At 43.9% G+C, this 22570-nt stretch overlaps 2 protein-coding genes across 2 annotated transcripts; one reads left to right on the top strand and one right to left on the bottom strand.

Annotated features, from left to right (window-relative positions):
- The first annotated feature begins 1460 nt into the window (after positions 1-1460).
- LOC118374164 (hepatic leukemia factor-like) lies at positions 1461-16341 on the top strand. Its single transcript, XM_035760537.2, has 4 exons — positions 1461-1842; positions 3066-3413; positions 10226-10437; positions 13346-16341. The coding sequence occupies exons 1-4, from the start codon at positions 1704-1706 to the stop codon at positions 13559-13561; spliced, it is 915 nt and encodes a 304-aa protein (XP_035616430.2). The 5' UTR covers positions 1461-1703; the 3' UTR covers positions 13562-16341.
- A 3697-nt stretch (positions 16342-20038) lies between these two features.
- Positions 20039-21710, bottom strand: LOC127911495 (serine-rich 25 kDa antigen protein-like). Its single transcript, XM_052478446.1, has 2 exons — positions 20773-21710; positions 20039-20184 (listed from the first exon to the last, which is right to left on the bottom strand). The coding sequence occupies exon 1, from the start codon at positions 21653-21655 to the stop codon at positions 21089-21091; it is 567 nt and encodes a 188-aa protein (XP_052334406.1). The 5' UTR covers positions 21656-21710; the 3' UTR covers positions 20039-20184; positions 20773-21088.
- Between the last annotated feature and the right edge of the window lie 860 nt (positions 21711-22570).

Raw genomic sequence — 22570 nt, 5'->3', positions numbered from 1 at the left:
ATGACAAAACCGTCATTGTAAATAAGAATTTGTTCTTAACTGACTTGCCTAGTTAAATAAAGGTTACATTTAAAAAATATATTTAAAAAAAATAATACATTCATTGATAGAGGCCTTTCAGGACAATCAAGGGCAAAAGTAGGCTACATAAAATCAAGTGCAGGTTGAATCAAATTATAGAGCAATTAATAATACAATTAACCAATTAATATTGCAATTTCAGGGACAGAAGGGGATAGGGGGCAGGACAGAATCAATCAAAGACCATTGGCTTTCTGAAAGAGGTGTTTTTGTATTGTTTTTATGAGTGACTATCTGCATTTTGGCAGCAGAAGGCAGGACTCGGGTGGATGAAGATCCTGCAGTTGTTCACTTTGTAGGCCTAACCGCCTTGTTTCATTTGTACAAAGAGTACACGAGCTTTTTCTTCCCAGTAGGCTGCTGTGTGTTAGATTGAGTTGTTTTCACCCCGCTGAAAGCACATGAGGTTCAATGTGAGAACCGCCTAGGCCCTAGGAGGTGGTGAGCAGCGAGCGCAGGATATCTCGCTCCGCTATTGGACAAAAGTAGGTCAACCGCGCCCACTAACGTGACCCGTCATTCCATCCACCCTTTTCTAGGCTAAGGGTGAAGGGGTTTGGTCCGTGCGCTCAATGCGTGACAGACGAAAAAGCACTCTATCAAAAAATCACTCTCCACCCAAAAAATGTTCTCATAGCTCCTCACTTGGAACATGACTACAGCGATTTCCATTTACCTCATTGTGCAATTAGTCCATCTATGTATGTATATGTCGGGGAAAAACGGTTGCCTAACTTTAGTGTAATTTGTCACGTGTTTCACATATGAGGACGCGCTTCTCATGTTGAGTGGGTTCAAAACAGACGCACCTTGTACCTATTTTGAACAACAACCAATGTAGGCCTACATAATGTAATTATAGTGCACACACAAACTCGGATATTATGCTATTCGGAATATTACTCTCTGTGCACATGCATGTGATAAATAGCCCTACTTTGCCTGCTTCTCTGAACTCTCCTTGACAGGATTTAAATTTGAGAAAGTATAGTCTGTAGGGCCTAGTACTAGGTCTATTCTAATCTAGTAGGTAACCTCCATACGAATTAGTTTGGAAACGCAATGGGCTATATAGAAACAGTGTTGTTGATAGGCTATATTCCTCCTTCCGTCAATAAATTTCCCAATAGCTAGGGGACTAAGGTGTCTTGACTTGTCAGTGTCTCTCACACACACACACACACACACACACACACACACACACACACACACACACACACACACACACACACACACACACACACACACACACACACACACACACACACACACACACACACACACACACACACACACACACGAGAGAGAGAGCGATAGAGAGAGAGATAAAATGGGCGGTATCTCAGGGTTTGACGTCACATATCTCGGTTTTCACATGGTATGAATGGGTGAACGGGACTAGGCTATCTCTGCCTTCCACTGTAGACTACAGAGCTATTGGAATAGCAGGTGTCCACTGGAACCAGCTTTTCCCACTAGGCTTTATATCGGCAGTTGTTGAGGTCGAAATCGACCTGTGATTTCGATTGATTTTTTTTCGATACAGTTGAACGTTTTGGATTTTGTATTAGCCCACCAGGACCAGGTTAAGTGATTTTTTTTGACAGCTGAAGGGAGGCGAGATGGATAAAATAGTGTCCAGACATCTCCCGGGGAATCCAAGGTTTCTACCTATGTCGAATCACTGGGTATTGAAGTCTCTACTGGAGAACCCCATGAAACTACCCCTCGTCCTCCAACAACATGAACAACAACATGAAGGTAAAAACAGCCTATATTTGTTTTACTCTGTTCTATTCTATTCCTTTCTATTCTAGAATATATAATTACTTATCTCAAACTTAAATTGTCTTTATTTTTATAGAGACAATTTGTTTATTTACATTATTTATTTATATATTGAATAGTTTATTGGAAAATCTACTAGTATCTATGGACTCGCTTTGCTCCAGATAGATAGCGTAAATAATGCATGTTGAACTATTCTCTAAAGGCCTATAGCCAACATACATTTTTTTGAAATCTTCGATCAAATTGATCATGATTTGCTTCAGCGTCCTTACCTATCGAAATACAGGCATATGGATATAGTTCATATAAGGTTACTATATATGTGGGTGCCTGTCTGTATGTGCCCAAACCGGCTCCACTAGTAGGCCTACAGTAGCTATGTTTTCTGATATTAGTCACCTGACAACACTTGACAAATTCATTAGCTAGCAATTAACTACCACACTACTCCTTATTATTCCTACATGAATGTATTGAATTACATAGCGAGCCCCAGTAATCAGTGATGTATGTTGATGCAATGGATTGATTGATTGAGAGTATGATCATTTGAGAGGTAGTGATGTAGCAATAGATATTGTTATTGAAGTAACTTTATCAAAGCTGGTTTCACTTCCGAATTTCAGCTTTTTTTGCTCCTCATAACCAGTTATCCAAACCAGTTAACCCTGAAGATGAGCTGCTGCAAACCATGGAGGATACTTTAGTCTCCCAAATAACAGATGCAATAAATAGATGCTGCACTTTCAATACTAGCATAGCACTTTCAATACTAGCATAGCACTTTAAAAACTAGCATAGCACTTTCAATACTAGCATAGCACTTTCAATACCAGCATAGCACTTTCAATACTAGCATAGCACTTTCAATACTAGCATAGCACTTTCAATACTAGCATAGCACTTTCAATACTAGCATAGCACTTTCAATACTAGCATAGCACTTTCAATACTAGCATAGCACTTTCAATACTAGCATAGCACTTTCAATACTAGCATAGCACTTTCAATACTAGCATAGCACTTTCAATACAAGCATAGAAGCCTCACGACTGTGCAGCACTTTATTTTACTGTTTCTGTAATCTCATTTCTGTACCTCAAAGTAAAGTGCTACCATTGTATGTATAGACAAGCGTTGTTTTTTTGGTGTCTTGGTACTTACTGTGGACCCCCCACCCATGTTCTCTTTAGGATTTGAGAAGGAGCAAGAGAAGGAGAAGAAGTTGGATGAGGAGAGGAGTGCCCCCCAGTCAGCCTTCCTGGGGCCCACACTGTGGAACAAGACTCTCCCATACGATGGAGACAACTTCCAGCTGGAGTACATGGATCTGGACGAGTTCCTGTCGGAAAACGGCCTCCCCTCTGAACTCACCACCTCCACCCACCCCAACCAGTACCAATCACAGTCCCAGCACCAGACGCCAATCATGTCACAAGCCTTGCCCTCGGTGATCGACCTTAGCAACCATGCCAGCGCATCGACGTCGGTACACACAAGCATGGGCGCACAGAACTGTCTCCCTAGCCTCGCCAGAGCAGGTGTGTAAAACACACACACACACACATATACATCAACACACACAAGGAAAAAAGGATAACACCCACATCCTCTGTTTGTCTGTACAGAGAACATCTGAAAGACAATTCTAGCTCATATAATACAATATCAACCACAGCTCAGGAAGAATAAAGTAGGAATACTACTTAGGTTTCGTAGAAGAGGCCTCAAACCCAGAATGGAAAAGGTGTGAAATTCAGATGTTGTGATGACGTGACCCGTGAGTGTGTGTGTGTTTCTGTAACGGATGTGAAACGGCTAGCTTAGTTAGCGGTGCGCGCTAAATAGCGTTTCAATCGGTTACATCACTTGCTCTGAGACCTTGAAGTAGTAGTTACCCTTGCGACTACTTCCGGCGCCGACTGAGATGGCCGCCTCGCTTCGCGTTCCTAGGAAACTATGCAGTTTTTTGTTTTTTTACGTGTTATTTCTTACATTAGTACCCCAGGTCATCTTAGGTTTCATTACATACAGTCGAGAAGAACTACTGAATATAAGATCAGCGTCAACTCACCATCAGTACGACCAAGAATATGTTTTCCGCGACGCGGATCCTGTGTTCTGCCTTACAAACAGGACAACGGAATGGATCGCATGCAGCGACCCAAGTAAACGACTCCGAAAAAGAGGGAAACGCGGCGGTGTTCTGGTCAGACTCCGAAAAAGGGAACATCGCGCACCACTTCCCAGCATTCTTCTTGCCAATGTCCAGTCTCTCGACAACAAGGTTGACGAAATCCGAGCAAGGGTGGCATTCCAGAGGGACATCAGAGACTGCAAAGTTCTCTGCTTCACGGAAACATGGCTCACTGGGAAGACGCTATCCAGGGCGGTGCAGCCAACGGGTTTCTCCACGCATCGCGCCGACAGAAACATACATCTCTCTGGTAAGAAGAGTGGCGGGGGCGTATGCCTCATGACTAACGGGACATGGTGTGATGAAGGAAACATACAGGAACTCAAATCCTTCTGTTCACCTGATTTAGAATTCCTCACAATCAAATGTAGACCGCATTATCTTCCAAGAGAATTCTCTTCGATTATAATCACAGCCGTATATATCCCCCCCCAAGCAGACACATTGATGGCTCTGAACAAACTTTATTTAACTCTTTGCAAACTGTAAACCATTTATCCGGAGGCTGCATTCATTGTAGCTGGGGATTTTAACAAAGCTAATCTGAAAACAAGACTCCCTAAATTTTATCAGCATATCGATTGCGCAACCAGGGGTGGTAAAACCTTGGATCATTGTTACTCTAACTTCCGCGACGCATATAAGGCCCTGCCCCGCCCCCCTTTCGGGAAAGCTGACCACGACTCCATTTTGCTGATCCCTGCCTACAGGCAGAAATTAAAACAAGAGGCTCCCACGCTGAGGTCTGTCCAACGCTGGTCAGACCAAGCTGACTCTACACTCCAAGACTGCTTCCATCACGTGGACTGGGACATGTTTCGTATTGCGTCAGATGGAAATATTGACGAATACGCTGATTCGGTGTGCGAGTTCATTAGAACGTGCGTCGAAGATGTCGTTCCCATAGCAACGATAAAAACATTCCCAAACCAGAAACCGTGGATTGATGGCAGCATTCGCGTGAAACTGAAAGCGCAAACCACTGCTTTTAATCAGGGCAAGGTGTCTGGTAACATGTCCGAATATAAACAATGCAGCTATTCCCTCCATGTTGAGTGGGTTCAAAACAGACACACCTTGCTATTAAACAAGCTAAGCGTCAGTACAGAGACAAAGTGGAATCTCAATTCAATGGCTCAGATACAAGAGGCATGTGGCAGGGTCTACAGTCAATCACGGACTACAAGAAGAAACCCAGCCCAGTCATGGACCAGGATGTCTTGCTCCCAGGCAGACTAAATAACTTTTTTGCCCGCTTTGAGGACAATACAGTGCCACTGACACGGCCTGCAACGAAAACATGCAGTTTCTCCTTCACTGCAGCCGAGGTGAGTAAGACATTTAAACGTGTTAACCCTCGCAAGGCTGCAGGCCCAGACGGCATCCCCAGCCGCGCCCTCAGAGCATGAGCAGACCAGCTGGCCGGTGTGTTTACGGACATATTCAATCAATCCCTATACCAGTCTGCTGTTCCCACATGCTTCAAGAGGGCCACCATTGTTCCTGTTCCCAAGAAAGCTAAGGTAACTGAGCTAAACGACTACTGCCCGTAGCACTCACTTCCGTCATCATGAAGTGCTTTGAGAGACTAGTCAAGGACCATATCACCTCCACCCTACCTGACACCCTAGACCCACTCCAATTTGCTTACCGCCCAAATAGGTCCACAGACGATGCAATCTCAACCACACTGCACACTGCCCTAACCCACCTGGACAAGAGGAATACCTATGTGAGAATGCTGTTCATCGACTACAGCTCGGCATTCAACACCATAGTACCCTCCAAGCTCGTCATCAAGCTCGAGACCCTGGGTCTCAACCCCGCCCTGTGCAACTGGGTACTGGACTTCCTGACGGGCCGCCCCCAGGTGGTGAGGGTAGGCAACAACATCTCCTCCCCGCTGTTCCTCAACACGGGGGCCCCACAAGGGTGCGTTCTGAGCCCTCTCCTGTACTCCCTGTTCACCCACGACTGCGTGGCCACGCACGCCTCCAACTCAATCATCAAGTTTGCGGACGACACAACAGTGGTAGACTTGATTACCAACAACGACGAGACGGCCTACAGGGAGGAGGTGAGGGCCCTCGGAGTGTGGTGTCAGGAAAATAACCTCACACTCAACGTCAACAAAACTAAGGAGATGATTGTGGACTTCAGGAAACAGCAGAGGGAACACCCCCTATCCACATCGATGGAACAGTAGTGGAGAGGGTAGCTAGTTTTAAGTTCCTCGGCATACACATCACAGACAAACTGAATTGGTCCACTCACACTGACAGCGTCGTGAAGAAGGCGCAGCAGCGCCTATTCAACCTCAGGAGGCTGAAGAAATTTGGCTTGTCACCAAAAGCACTCACAAACTTCTACAGATGCACAATCGAGAGCATCCTGGCGGGCTGTATCACTGCCTGGTACGGCAACTGCTCCGCCCTCAACCGTAAGGCTCTCCAGAGGGTAGTGAGGACTGCACAACGCATCACCGGGGGCAAACTACCTGCCCTCCAGGACACCTACACCACCCGTTGTTACAGGAAGGCCATAAAGATCATCAAGGACATCAACCACCCGAACCACTGCCTGTTCACCCCGCTATCATCCAGAAGGCGAGGTCAGTACAGGTGCATCAAAGCTGGGACCGAGAGACTGAAAAACAGCTTCTATCTCAAGGCCATCAGACTGTTAAACAGCCACCACTAACATTGAGTGGCTGCTGCCAACACACTGTCATTGACACTGACCCAACTCCAGCCATTTTAATAATGGGAAATGATGTAAATATATCACTAGCCACTTTAAACAATGCTACCTTATATAATGTTACTTACCCTACATTATTCATCTCATATGCATATGTATATACTGTACTCTACATCATCGACTGCATCCTTATGTAATACATGTATCACTAGCCACTTTAACTATGCCACTTTGTTTACTTTGTCTACACACTCATCTCATATGTATATACTGTACTCGATACCATCTACTGTATGCTGCTCTGTACCATCACTCATTCATATATCCTTATGTACATATTCCTTATCCCCTTACACTGTGTATAAGTCAGTAGTTTTGGAATTGTTAGTTAGATTACTTGTTGGTTATCACTGCATTGTCGGAACTAGAAGCACAAGCATTTCGCTACACTCGCATTAACATCTGCTAACCATGTGTATGTGACAAATAAAATTGGATTTGATTTGCTCTGCAAGGGCCTTTTGTGGAGCGATGGGTAACGATGCTTCGTGGGTGACTGTTGTTGATGTATGCAGAAGGTCCCTGGTTCGCGCCCGGGTATGGGCGAGGGGACGGACGTAAAGTTATTCTGTTACATTTCCTCTGTCTATGCCCCTAATCGAAAGGTTATGGGTTCGAATCATCGAGCCGACAAGCTGAAACATCTGCCCGATGTGCCCTTAAGCAAGGCATTTAGCCCTAATTTCTCCAGGCTTTAATGGCAGACCCTGGTCGCGACCCCACTAGCTCAAATAATTAGCGTACTGTTCTGTTCTTTAGTCACTCATTTTAAGCACTTCTGTTTTGATAGGCAGGTCTTAGACACTTCTGAAAAGCATAGATTTCCTTGTCTTGATTTAAGTTAAATCTTCCCCCTGGAGGTCAAATCCCTCACTTTATATCCCTTCAGCTGTTGATTAGCAGGTTCTGAGAGGCAGCTGTTGATTAGCATGTTCTGAGGGGCAGGTTCTGAGGGGCAGCTGTTGATTAGCAGGTTCTGAGGGGCAGCTGTTGATTAGCAGGTTCCGAGGGCCAGCTGTTGATTAGCAGGTTCTGAGAGGCAGCTGTTGATTAGCAGGTTCTGAGAGGCAGCTGTTGATTAGCAGGTTCTGAGGGGCAGCTGTTGATTAGCAGGTTCTGAGGGCCAGCTGTTGATTAGCAGGTTCTGAGAGGCAGCTGTTGATTAGCAGGTTCTGAGGGGCAGCTGTTGATTAGCAGGTTCTGAGAGGCAGCTGTTGATTAGCAGGTTCTGAGGGGCAGCTGTTGATTAGCAGGTTCTGAGAGGCAGCTGTTGATTATCAGGTTCTGAGAGGCAGCTGTTGATTAGCAGGTTCTGAGGGGCAGCTGTTGATTAGCAGGTTCTGAGAGGCAGCTGTTGATTAGCAGGTTCTGAGGGGCAGGTGTTGATTAGCAGGTTCTGAGAGGCAGCTGTTGACTAGCAGGTTCTGAGAGGCAGCTGTTAATTAGCAGATTCTGAGAGGCAGCTGTTGACTAGCAGGTTCTGAGAGGCAGCTGTTGATTAGCAGGTTCTGAGGGCCAGCTGTTGATTAATAGGTTCTGAGGGGCAGCTTTTGATTATCAGGTTCTGAGAGGCAGCTGTTGACTAGCAGGTTCTGAGAGGCAGCTGTTGACTAGCAGGTTCTGAGGGCCAGCTGTTGATTAGCAGGTTCTGAGAGGCAGCTGTTGATTATCAGGTTCTGAGAGGCAGCTGTTGATTATCAGGTTCTGAGGGGTAGCTGTTGATTAGCAGCTTCTTAGAGGCAGCTGTTGATTATCAGGTGCTTTACACACACAGTTCTAATAAAGCATACATTGCCTTCTCATGATTTATGAAATCTTCACACTGGGGCTGGAAGTCAAATATTTATTGGAAGTCATATATTTCCCAGTACATCTGAGCTGAACTACGTATAGATCTATCTACATTGCATTCGGAGTGTTTTCAGACCCCTTCACTTTTCCACGTTTTGTTACCTTACAGCCTTATTCTTATTCTGTAACATACAGCCTTATATGTTTTTTTCTTCTTATCAATCTACACACAATACCTCACAATGACAAAGTAAAAACAGGTTTTTACAATAATAATTAAAAAAAATATTTATTTACATATTTATTTGAACCTTTGCTATGAGACTCAAAATTGAGCTCAGGTACATCCTGTTTTCATTGATCATCCTTTATTGAGATGTTTCTACAACTGGTTGGAGTCCACCTGAGGTAAATTCAATTGATTGGACTCAAGGCTGTAATCGCTGCCAAAGGTGCCTCAACGAAGTACTGAGTAAAGGGTCTGAATACTTATGTAAATGTGATATTTCCATTTGATTTATTATTATTAATGTGCAATATCAATGTCTTAAAACCTGTTTTTGGTTTGACATTATGGGGTATCGTGTAGATTGATGAGGGGGAAAACTATTCAATCCATTTTAGAATAAGGCTGTAACCTAACAAGTTTTGTGAATGCACTGTATATGTCTCAGGCAGCATCAGTGTAATTCATCTCGTCCACCAGCTGTCTCTCTCGCTCTCTCTCTGGTAGCAATTGAGCCTGGGGACGAGGTTAGTTAGGTAAGTATTTAAGCCTTTGACAAATAAGCCCGGTCCGAGCCAGAACAGCCCATAGGGACAGGGACCTGTCTCCTGTTTCTGTAGTGTAAGGCAGCTTGATGAACAAGTAAACTGCCTGTACAGGTCACTAGTTAGAGTGTGAAGGCTATAAGGTTCTCTATACAACTATTCTACCTCGGCTCATGTTAGGGAAGGGCCTAGTCGTCACATCAGGTTCAGATTGAGGTTGAGATGTAATTTGAACACTGAAAAGGAGCAGGGGCCTCTGGCACTATCGCTTTCGCCCATCTCACACCAGCTGGCCTCCAGCCTCAGGCCCACTCAATGCAAATCAATACTTACATGCATAATGCTTGTGTAAGGACAGTGGTCAGAGATAGATGAATACAGACTTACATAAATCCTGTCCACATAACCATTTTCGAACCAGTGTTTTTCTGTCCAGTAGTTAGTTCTGGATGGGAAATGGAGGGCGAAGACGAGGGGTGAGTATGTAGGTACTCACGAGGTACTAGATGTTTCACAGACGGGCAAACTTTGGTTTAGGTTGTGTGTTATCTTTGTGTCTTGTGCCCCCCAGTGGCTGCAGTTTGTCACTACTACTGGAAACATTACGATAACAATGTGACTATGCATGGTGCAAGGAATAAAAACGCACTACTTTCACCTTGTCACGTTGATTTAGCTCAAGTTTAACTTTTATCTTGAATGTCTTCAGAATAGTGCACTAAACCACCAACGAAAAAATATGTAGTGGTAATTTCTCTAATTCTATCAAATACATTTCTATAACCTACTTCCATGTATCTAACATCCTTCTGTCCTCCTACTCTCCCTCACCAGCCCTGCCGTCCAGAAACACTCCCAGCCCCATCGACCCAGAGTCCATCCAGGTGCCGGTGAGCTATGTGCCTGACCCTGCTGACTTGGTTTTGTCCAGCGTACCGGGACAGGAGATGTTCGACCCCCGCAAACGCAAGTTTGCCCCCGAGGAGCTCAAACCACAGCCCATGTTCAAGAAGGCCCGCAAGGTGTTATTGCCAGATGACTTGAAGGTGTGTGTGTGTGTCTCTCTGTGTCTCTAATCTATCAGACTATCTGTGTTATCCCTGATTATGAAACAGTTAGATCCGGCCATCTTCTGTTATTGATGAATAGATGAATAAATGATAAGTCGCTCTGGATAAGAGCGTCTGCTAAATGACTTAAATGTAAATGTAAATCACAGTGAGTGAATGGCATGTAGTTAGTGTAGTAGACTATAGTGTGTAGTAGACTATAGTGTGTAGTATACTATAGTGTGTAGTTAGTGTAGTAGACTATAGTGTGTAGTAGACTATAGTGTGAAGTTGACTATAGTGGGTAGTTAGTGTAGTAGATGTACGTGTGTAGTTAGCGTAGTATAGTATAGTGTGATGTCGACTATAGTGTGTAGTAGACTACAGTGTGTAGTAGACTACAGTGTGTAGTAGACTACAGTGTGTAGTTAGTGTAGTGGACCATAGTGGGTAGTGTACTATAGTATGTAGTAGACTATAGTGTGTAGTAGACTATAGTGTGTAGTTAGTGTAGTATAATATAGTGTGATGTCGACTATAGTGTGTAGTAGACTACAGTGTGTAGTAGACTACAGTGTGTAGTTAGTGTAGTAGACTATAGTGTGTAGTTAGTGTAGTATAATATAGTGTGATGTCGACTATAGTGTGTAGTAGACTACAATGTGTATTAGACTATAGTGTGTAGTTAGTGTAGTAGACTATAGTGTGTAGTAGACTACAGTGTGTAGTAGACTACAGTGTGTAGTTAGTGTAGTAGACTATAGTGTGTAGTTAGTGTAGTATAATATAGTGTGATGTCGGCTATAGTGTGTAGTAGACTATAGTGTGTAGTAGACTATAGTGTGTAGTAGACTATAGTGTGTAGTTAGCGTAGTAGACCATAGTGTGTAGTAGACTATAGTGTGTAGTAGACTATAGTGTGTAGTTAGTGTAGTAGACTATAGTGAGTAGTGTACTATAGTGTGTAGTAGACCATAGTGTGTGGTAGAGTATAGTGTGTAGACAATAGTGTGTAGACTATAGTGTATAGTTAGTGTAGTAGACCAGAGTGTGTAGTAGAGTATAGTGTATAGTAGACTATAGTGTGTAGTTGACTATAGTGTAGTTAGTGTAGTAGACTATAGTGTGTAGTTAGCGTAGTAGACTATAGTGTGTAGTAGACTATAGTGTGTAGTTAGTGTAGTAGACCAAAGTGTGTAGTTGACTATAGTGTGTAGTAGACCAAAGTGTGTAGTAGACTATAGTGTGTAGTAGACCAAAGTGTGTAGTAGACTATAGTGTGTAGTTTGTGTAGTTGACTATAGTGTGTAGTAGACTATAGTGTGCAGTAGACTATAGTGTGTAGTAGACCATAGTGTGTTGTAGACTATAGTGTGTAGTAGACCATAGTGTGTAGTATACCATAGTGTGTAGTAGACTATAGTGTGTAGTAGACCAAAGTGTGTAGTAGACTATAGTGTGTAGTTTGTGTAGTTGACTATAGTGTGTAGTAGACTATAGTGTGCAGTAGACTATAGTGTGTAGTAGACCATAGTGTGTTGTAGACTATAGTGTGTAGTAGACCATAGTGTGTAGTATACCATAGTGTGTAGTAGACGATAGTGTGTAGTAGACTATAGTGTGTAGTAGACCATAGTGTGTAGTAGACTATAGTGTGTAGTAGACTATAATTTGTTGTAGTAGACTATAGTGTGTAGTAGACTATAGTGGGTAGTAGACACAGAGCCATCAACTCTGGTTTGTTTGATTACCACGCTGCTCTCAGTCTCTCTCTAGACTATAGTGTGTAGTAGACTCTCTCTATAGTGTGTAGTTAGTGTAGTAGACTATAGTGGGTAGTCAATAGTGTGTAGTAGACTCTCTCTCTATCTCTCTCTCTATCTCTAGTTCTCTCTCTCTCTCTCTCTCTCTCTAGACTCTCTCTCTGTCTCTCTGTCTGTAGTCAAAGTGTGTAGTAGACTCTCTCTCTCTCTCTCTCTCTGTCTCTCTTCTCACTTGCTGCTTCCATCAGCTCTCATCTGACCCTGACCCTATAGTGTTTGCACCCTTCCCATTGGTCAGATCTGACCTAAGGGGTGTGTGGTCCTGATAAGAGGCTTAGCTGGTCTTGTGTTCATCCCAAGAACACCCTGTGTGATTAATCTCTCTCTCTCCTCTCTCTCTCTCTCTCTCTCTCTCTCTCTCTCTCTCTCTCTCTCTCTCTCTCTCTCTCTATCTCTACCGCTCTTCCTTTCTTTTGCGCTCCCTCTCTTTCTCCTGTTCTTTCTTTCTTTCTCTCTCTCTCTTTCATTATTTCTCTGTCTCTCTCTCTCTCCTCTGTCAGACTAAATGGATTTGCCTTTTTTTTAAAAATGTATTCACATAAAGGTATATCCATGCATGGCTTTAGTCCAGTAATGAAATGACTGAAAGCTGATGGTGTAGCCATACAAAGGTTATGGGAAAACTCCTCGAGCTGCCAGACTGAGAGGAGGGGTCATTTTCTGATTGGGAGAGATCTGTCCCTGACAGTTAACATATGGGTGTGTTTTCAACACAGAAATAAGTAAATGAAAAGTTGTCTAAAGCTACCAGTCCAGTTAACACGATTATATCAAATATGTGATTATTATTTTAAATAATTATATTGCTCATCGGTAGTGTATAATTAAGCAATAAGGCCCAGGGGTGTGGTATATGGCCAATATACCACGGCTAAGGGCTGATCGTCGTAGCGGCGCAACGCGGATAAACTGGTTACCAACGTAATTAGAGCAGTAAAACATTTTTTTTTGTCATACCGTTGATATACGATCTGATATACCATGGCTGTCAGCCAATCAGCATTCATGGCTCGAACCACCCAGTCTATAATTAAGTACATTTCTTTTAATACCCGCTCTCTTCCCTTGCACCTCTCGAGCAGGATGACAGGTATTGGGTGAGGCGTAAGAAGAACAACGTGGCTGCCAAGAGGTCACGTGACGCCCGTCGACTCAAAGAAAACCAGATCGCCATCCGAGCGGGTTTCCTGGAGAAGGAGAACTCCGCCCTGAAAATGGAGGTGGCCGATCTGAGAAGAGAGCTTGGGCGCACAAAGAACATTGTGGCCGAGTACCAGGCCACACAGGGGCCTCTGTAATGGGACTGAGACAGAATACACTCACAAACATGGAGAATACACAAACACGCACACACACACACACACACACACACACACACACACACACACACACACACACACACACACACACACACACACACACACACACACACACACACACACACACACACACACACACACACACACACACACACACACACACACACACACACACACACCCGGCCCTGTTGCCCAGGCCCTCATTCATCCCTGAACACCCCCAGAAGCATGAGGTTGAGAGGCTGAGCTTACACCTGCCTGAGGCTACCACCCGATCAATGTCCTCCCTGCTCGAAAACTGGCCCCACACACAACCTAGGAACTGCCTCCTACCATCTCACAACTCGTATCAAGAGATTGAAGGACAAAATTATTTAGGCTCAGTAGCACATTTCTACTCATTTTCTATACCATATATTTCATCCTCATCCATGTCTCTCTGTGATTGGCCCTTGTGAGGGAAAGCAAGTAGCTTTCTGTACCGTCTATGAGTAAGAAACGGAATGGGTTTATTTTATTTCCGATCTGTGTGTGTTTTTCATTTGGTTATTTTCTTTCTGATGTAGTGTATCTGTCCACACGTGGCGTTTGTGTTATTTTCTGCATTTTTCATGGCTTTTTCTGTGGTGTGTTATTTTCTTATGAATGTGTATGTTGAATCTTTTGTTACCTACCCTCCTCCCACTCCCTTGATTCATAACGTCTGTGATTCATAACGTTCTTGATTCATAACGTCTGTGAATCATCTTGTGTTAATGGTTGCTTCGGTTTTTCTCTGGTTTCCATAGTGTAAATGTCATTTGAGACGTCTCCCCCTGACGTTACCTGTCCCACTTTATCCACCTCCCTCCCCGTCTTCTTCTCCAACAGATATAAGCTGTTTGTAACGTGTAAACAATCACTGCACTGCTCATACTTTAAAACCTCTCCCAGGCCTACATACCGCTAGCCTGGGTATCCGACTGTTTCTGCATTAAGCAACGCTACGTTGTTGCCTTAGTGAGGCGACAACATGGAGGATAAAGCAGAGACAGACCCGGCCGCCAAGCTATTATGATGTCAGTGTCATCGTTCTCATGTTCTTCTTATAGCAGTGTTATGTATAACAAAGGTTTGTTTCTAGTTCCTTGTCACCAGATTACTCTGTTGAACAGAACAAGTTCGGGAAGCTAAAGCAATAAGGCAGTATAAGCTCTTGGTCTCCTCTCTACCAAGCCTACTGTCACAGACACGCATGGACCTGCCCTCTTTATTTTAGCACGTAACCAATTTGTAATTGCTTTTATTAGGTGATATTATGATATTTATGTCTTTACATAAAATCAGGCATGATTCTATTTGTTGTTCAAGCATTCAAATGTGAACATTATCAGCATCTGTGCAGTAGGCAATAGTTTTTATTGTGTTCTTTTTCTTTTGTCAGGCATGACTTCTCGGTGTCATGTTCTTGTCTACAGAGGTTGTCCGTATTAGGACTGCCTCTCAGTCCTGCCGAGATTGAAAGAATTCCTGCTGAGAATGAGGCTGTCCTAATATTAACACCGTACAGATGCTCTCCCCATGACCCAATGAGAGATGAATGTAACAGATGTACTACTGTATATAACAACTCAACACAGTGTACGTTGGGCAAATGAATGGTGTTGCCTATACAGTACTTTGGAATATACCCACATCACTTTATATATCTCTTTACTACAGACCAAAAGATTACAGTATAGAAAGTACATGTTAATATATGAAAGGTTTTGTTGTTTTTACAAAGATATTCTTGTTTTTGTACAGTATTTTTTTCCGTACATATATCTCCTGTGTATTTAAAAAATGAACTATGTATATTCAGAACTTATTCACCTCCACCGATGCTGTTTGTCAGATACTTTGCATGGGCATTACTCAAGACAACCTACAGACCATATGAAAGTGACAGGCTGTTTTACAGACCATATGAAAGTAACAGGCTGTTTTACAGACCATATGAAAGTAACAGGCTGTTTTACAGACCATATGAAAGTGACAGGCTGTTTTACAGACCATATGAAAGTAACAGGCTGTTTTACAGACCATATGAAAGTAACAGGCTGTTTTACAGACCATATGAAAGTGACAGGCTGTTTTACAGACCATATGAAAGTGACAGGCTGTTTTACAGACCATATGAAAGTGACAGGCTGTTTTACAGACCATATGAAAGTGACAGGCTGTTTTACAGTCCATATGAAAGTAACAGGCTGTTTTACAGACCATATGAAAGTGACAGGCTGTTTTACAGACCATATGAAAGTGACAGGCTGTTTTACAGACCATATGAAAGTGACAGGCTGTTTTACAGACCATATGAAAGTGTAGTCAGTCTCACTCTTTAACCCCTCATGCCCACCACAGACAAACTCAAAACGCTTTGCTGTTTTCGTTTTGAAAAGTTGTGTATGTTTTGTTGCGTTGTTTCTTTGGTTTTCAGAAGCAGAAGCTCTGTAGTCTAAGAGGAAGATTGATATTGGCATCCCCTTTTTTGAATTCTTATTTGTATTGTATGTAGTTTTGTCATAGAAGAAGAAAGTCAAATCCCAACAACAAGCGCTTATGTTATGTCTCTTCTTAATTTCTCCCTTTAGTGTGATGATTCCTACTTTCCTCTTGGTGTAGGGTTCACTAGACAGAATACTTATATGCTGATATGTTCAAATCTGTGTTTTTCCAAGTATTCCTCCCTTGTCTTTTGTTTGTTTTTCATGATCAAAATAAAACTGTTGAAATCACCTGCTAGTTATGTGTTCTTTCTGATGATAAAACAAGTGGGGGTTTATTTGATTTATTTTTTATTTTATTTCACCTTTATTTAACTAGTAGAGAACAAGTTCTCATTTACAACTGCGACCTGGCCAAGAATAAAGCAAAGCAGTTCGACACATACAACAAACATACAGTCAATAATACAGTATAAAAAGTCTATATACGGTGTGTGCAAATGTAATAAGATTAGGGAGGTAAGGCGATAAATAGGCCATGGTGGCAAAATAATTACAATATAGCAATTAAACACTGGAGTGATAGATGTGCAGAAGATGAATGTGCAAGTAGAGATACTGGGGTGCAAAGGAGCAAGGTAAATAAATACAGTATGGGGATGAGGTAGTTGGATGGGCTGTTTACAGATGGGCTATGTACAGGTGCAGTGATCTGTGAGCTGCTCTGACAGCTGGTGCTTAAAGCTAGTGAGGGAGATATGAGTCTCCAGCTTCAGTGATTTTTGCAGTTCGTTCCAGTCATTGGCAGCAGAGAACTGGAAGGAATGGTGTCCAAAGGAGGAATTGGCTTTGGGGGTGACAAGTGAGATATACCTCCTGGAGCGCGTGCTACCTCCTGGTGGGTGCTGCTATGGTGACCAGCGAGCTGAGATAAGGCGGGGCTTTACCTAGCAGAGACCTGTAGGTGACCTGGAGCCAGTGAGAATGTACAGGTCGCAATGGTGGGTAGTATATGGGGCAAAAGCCTACGGGTTGATTTGGAATGAAACAATGTTGTCAATCCACAAGCTCTTGGTTGGATTCGGTTTCCCTGTGTGGTATCAGATGAGGAAAAAATAAACACGACAAGACATGATGCAATAACTATCTGTATCTCACGAATGAGAAAATTCAATCAGAAATATATGTTTTTAAAGAGTCAGATGAGAGAGTAGTTTTTCCAAAGGTAACCACTGGAGGGCGATCTCCATCCATGGCAGATCTTCAATAGCCTGGTCCCATATCATAGTTTACTACTATACTACCGCGTTATGTGCTGGAGCCAACACATCTGTAATTCAGCCGTACATCATTTGGTCGTGACATTTAATGATTAGACAGGCTAGCACAATGTGTGTGTGTGTGTGTGTGTGTGTGTGTGTGTGTGTGTGTGTGTGTGTGTGTGTGTGTGTGTGTGTGTGTGTGTGTGTGTGTGTGTGTGTGTGTGTGTGTGTGTGTGTGTGTGTGTGCGTGCGTGCGTGCGTGCGTGCGTGCGTGTGTGTGTGCGTGCGTGCGTGCGTGCGTGTGTGTGTCCTCTCTCTCTCTCAGCATACGTACAAACACATCAACTAGTTTAGTTTTTAGTTTTTTTTTATTAATCTTTTTTTTATACAATGTTATTTACAGGGGCTTGGGCAAAGGTGATACTTTTGTGATACTTTGATTTAATGTGCTATATATTCTTGCAGTATCTTAATAATGTACCATAAATATGACATTTAATGAAGGATATACTGTGTTTTGAGAGCAACATGTCTGACTTCTCCCCAAAACCTGGGTGTTATTCATTAGTGTACACCGTTGCGAAATGTTTTGCAGCAGAAAAAGACAACAACTGTTTCTTATTGGGAAAATTCCACCCTGTTTCAACCTGTTTGTTTCCATTTCATAACTCATGAATATGCCCCAGGCTTACAAGTTCACTTGAACGTTGGCTCAAGTCAAGTTTGATTTTAAATCCTCCCTCTTGCGTGCCACAAATATCTTCCTCCCTCGACTAAGTCCCTTAACTGTCCACTCCTTAATAGTCCCCACTACCACCTACGTCAAATCCAGAATATGACCAAAATGTTTTTGGTCTGTTAACAAGAAGAAACGTATGTTACCCTGCAGAGAGGACCAAAGCAAAGCAGAGCAAACATCAGAGAGAATATGTAACCCTCGCTCTCCCATAATACTTGAGTTAGACACTAATCCCTCTAACATGAAACATGGGGGATGCATCATTTGCTGCTATTCATATTGCAAATGGGGCTCTGTGATTGGTCAAGTCATTGGTTGGTCTCGATGGGCACTGAGCTGACAAGTCCCTTGTTTTTGTTTTTTTACATAAGAGGCTTTAGCATGTCAAGTCCCTCGGTATCACGACTCTCTGACTGTTGGTTGATTCAAAGTTGTGGCAGAGCAGATGACTTGATGTGACTGAGGCTTGATGTGGCTGAGTGGAGAACAGTCATAGGACATCCTGCTCCAATCAACCGTCAGTCTCTTCATTGAAGTAACTGGTCTTAATGATAGTTGTTGTACCATTGTGGCTCGGATGTCTCCTCCAGTTTCTATGAAGTAGTGTGGACTACATGGAAGCTATTGGGTATTGCAGTTCTCCATTAGTTCATAGTTCCAGCATTATACATCTAGAACCTGATCCCAATGTGGATCATTCTTAGTGAGGTGTGGCTGGGTGTCGTCTATTGGTCCTTTGGCATCGTCACGCCCAACGATGTAGCGATGGGGTGAGCAGGAGAGAGAGGAGGGTGATTCCATAATGTCAGAGGTACTCTGGTTTCTGAATGGTGGTGACTCCATACTGATCTGCTGCCCTGGGGAAAGACAGCGGGAGGAGACATTACCTTCAACACCAGACAGTTATGATGGAACCGAGGCTCCATTGTGGCACATATATTCGTGTAAATGAAACCTATCTATATACTAAAGATGTGCACATCCGTCCCAGCTGGCACCAGACTACACTGCTGATGCCTTGGGGGGAGATAAAGACAGAGGAAACGTTCAATTCAACATGACAGAACAGAGGGTTTATAACTACTCATCTGTGATGTAGGCTCTCTCTTTTGATCACTAAAACAGATGCTTTCAAATGTGCAAGGTTGCATTTGTGGAGAGCTCGTCATTCACTTTTTCACCAGTGACATTAACTGTGTCGGTGTCCCAAATGGCACTGACACAGCGCTGGTCAAAATTAGGGCACTATGTAGAGAATAGGGTGCCATTTGGGACACAAACTGTCTGGTTTTTAGCCTCCTCATATAAACAGACGTATTCTAAAACACTCTAGATAAGAGCCTGTGTCTGGCTTTAACGCTATCACAATGGCAGCCAATGTTTTCACAGTGCTTTCACAATCATTTCTGTCAATCATCGACAGAGTGAAGCCAGCATGCATTCATTCATTGACTGGGAGGCTTTGTGCTCTTGGGCCACATTCATTTTTACTGATGGAGTTGGTGCCTGCGGGATAAAGAGGGATTTAAAAGGCAGAGGTTTAAACAGAACAAGACTGAGGCTTGGTATAGTAGTGGGGGTTGGAGATGTTATTAGGGTCTGGTGGTCAGTGAATGTTCTTATCATAGGGGAGTGTCTGACTGTCTGCCTACTCTCTTTAGATCACTTTAAAGCATTCATCATGTGTCTATTCCATCATTCATTTATTTATTACCTTTTGCATGCCAATCGGTGTGTTTGTGTGGGTGTGTGTGAGTGTGTGTGTGTTTGCGAGTTTGAGTGTGTGTGTGTGTGTGTGTGTGTGTGTGTGTGTGTGTGTGTGTGTGTGTGTGTGTGTGTGTGTGTGTGTGTGTGTGTGTGTGTGTGTGTGTGTGTGTGTGTGCGAGTGTTTGTGTGAGTGTGTGTGTGTGGTCAAGTGTTTTTGTGAGTGTGTGTGCGTGTGTGTGTGTGTGCGTGTGTGTTTACGTGTGTGTGTGAGTGCGTGTGGCGTGTGTGTGTGCGTGTGTGTATGTGTGCAAGTGTGCGAGTGTAAGTGTGTGTGCAAGTACGTGCGAGTGTGTTCCTGTTCATCTTTCTGCGAGCATGTGGGTGGGGGATTCCCTTACAGCAGCCTCCCTGCCTGCCAGGTCCCACCTGCAGAAAACACAGGTTCATATAAGTTCATATGAACCTCTGCTGAAGTCATTCACATCAAGAGGACATCTTCGCCTACATGCAAGGCTCAATGTTAAAAGCACCTTACTGTTTAGTGCTGATATTCTAGTTACATATTTAAAACATCCTACGAAAGGAATTGGGTTAATGAATCCATGCCTGTCACCTTCCAATAAACTAATGTGTGCAATTAACCAATCACATTGATGACTCACACACTGTGGTAACAGCCTGGATTGATTGGACATGAGAACCCAGTGAAAACATCTGTATTTAGACACTGATTTCTGTGTTGTGATTACATGCATTCACCAATTCATACATTGTGAAATGTATAGTTTGACATGTAGTGGATAGATGTCCTTGAAATGTACAGACACACGCACACACACACACACACACACACACACACACACACACACGCACACGCACGCACGCGCGCACGCACGCACGCACGCACGCACGCACGCACACACACACACACACACACACACACACACACACACACACACACACACACACACACACACACACACACACACACACCAATAACCCCTGCCGACTTACCTTCTCAGCGATATAGATACCAACATCATACAAAACGATCAAAATAAAAAACATCTACAGAGCAAAAAGAAAATACTAAACAAAACAGCAGCAATTTACATCCAGTCCAGTCCAGGCCAGGCCTTTTCTATACAACCAAATCTCCCCTCTCCTCCATCTCTCCTTCACAGTGTCAAATCCAGAACTTAGCATCTCTCTTCTCTTCATTCATGGACACCCCCACCATCTCCCTCTCTCCTCCACGGTGTCAAATCCAGAACTTAGCATCTCTCTTCTCTTAAGTCATGGACTCCCCCACCTCCTCCCTCTCTCCTTATCAGACCAGGGTGCTCCTCTTCTCCCTCCCCAGGTCGGGGGTGGGCGTCAGCGCCGGTGGTTCGTAGTGGTTCCTGCTGTGCTCGTAGTGGTTCCTGCTGTGCTCGTAGTGGTTCCTACTGATTTCTGGCTTCCTGCTCGGTTCTGGGTTCCTGCTGGGTTCTGGCTTCCTGCTCGGTTCTGGGTTCCTGCTGGGTTCTGGCTTCCTGCTGGGTTCTGGGTTCCTGCTAGGTTCCAAGTTCCTGCTGGGTTCTGGCTTCCTGTTGGGTTCTGGGTTCCTGCTGGGTTCTGGCTTTCTGCTGGGTTCTGGAGCAGCCATGTTGTTCTGGTTCTGCTGCTCATAGCGAGACGAGGCAGGAGAGTTTTGCATGACCACAAGGCGTATGGGCGACTGGCTGGGGGTTGCGGGGGGCGCGGGGGCGTACTCCTTGGTGGGATCCTTCCCCTGGCAGTCGTACAGGATGCAGGAGATGAGGAAGACAAGGAGGAGGATGGCGTAGCTGGCCACCAGGATGATGAGGTTCAGGGTCACGGGGTCAATCTCCAAGTAGAATTCCATGAAACCCATGACGACGCTTCATATCTCGCTGCCGCCCACGGGAAAATGACGGGGCACCGGCCGGAGGAGCCAGAGCCTTAGGATGAAGGGATGAAGAGAATCAGAGAGGGAGAGAGCGACAGCTATAGCCTGCACCATCCCATTGAGATCCAAAGAGATAGAGAGAGATGGACAGGAAGAAAGTTAGATAGCTGGAGAGGGAGAGCAACAGATAGTAGACGATGGCAGCAGGGAGAAAGAGCAAGGAAGGGATCACGAGAGAGAGAGAGAGAGAGAGAGAGAGAGAGAGAGAGAGAGAGAGAGAGAGAGAGAGAGAGAGAGAGAGAGAAAGAGAGAGAGAGAGAGAGAGAGAGAGAGAGAGAGAGAGAGAGAGAGAGAGAGAGAGAGAGAGAGAGAGAATGAGACAGAGAGAGAGAGAGAGAGAGAGAGAGAGAGAGAGAGAGAGCAAGAGAGAGAATGAGACAGAGAGAGAGAGAGAGAGCGAGGCAGGCTGTGGGTGACATCAGGCTCTGGCCCACAGATCAGAAAGGATATGAAGGCTTTGTGCATCGTGTTAATCCACTCCTCTCTGCCAACCTTGAATTCCTGCAACCAATGATTAAAACTGCTCAGTTTAATAACTTAAGCCACCATTTTGCCAACTTCACATACCGTAGCAGGGCTGGAAGCTAAATTGGGTTCAATGGAAGAGATGATGGTTTTTGGACTGTCAACACACACACATACACACACACACACACACACAAACCGGTCAGCTTGCCATGAACATGCCACTGGGGATTTGGGGGATTTTGGGGCTCATGTAATGTGTTAAAAAAATTGATTTATGGATTTATTATGTCGCTAGCAGTGATTAATATTTGGATATAGAATTTGAATTAACTTATACTGAACACAAATATAAACACAACAAGTGTTGGTCCC

The sequence above is a fragment of the Oncorhynchus keta genome, chromosome 24, assembly GCF_023373465.1.
Source record: "Oncorhynchus keta strain PuntledgeMale-10-30-2019 chromosome 24, Oket_V2, whole genome shotgun sequence".
NCBI classification, from domain to species: Eukaryota; Metazoa; Chordata; class Actinopteri; order Salmoniformes; family Salmonidae; genus Oncorhynchus; species Oncorhynchus keta.
Note: the sequence above shows the minus strand (reverse complement) of the source record. Positions and strands in the feature narration are given on the sequence as shown.

Coding starts and splice junctions, on each gene's coding strand:
- LOC127911495 (XM_052478446.1), bottom strand. CDS start 21,655: ATGGGTTTCATGGAATTCTACTTGGAGATTGACCCCGTGACCCTGAAC.
- LOC118374164 (XM_035760537.2), top strand. CDS start 1,704: ATGGATAAAATAGTGTCCAGACATCTCCCGGGGAATCCAAGGTTTCTA. Junction 1,843..3,065: donor ACATGAACAACAACATGAAG/GTAAAAACAGCC, acceptor TGTTCTCTTTAG/GATTTGAGAAGGAGCAAGAG. Junction 3,414..10,225: donor CCCTAGCCTCGCCAGAGCAG/GTGTGTAAAACA, acceptor CTCCCTCACCAG/CCCTGCCGTCCAGAAACACT.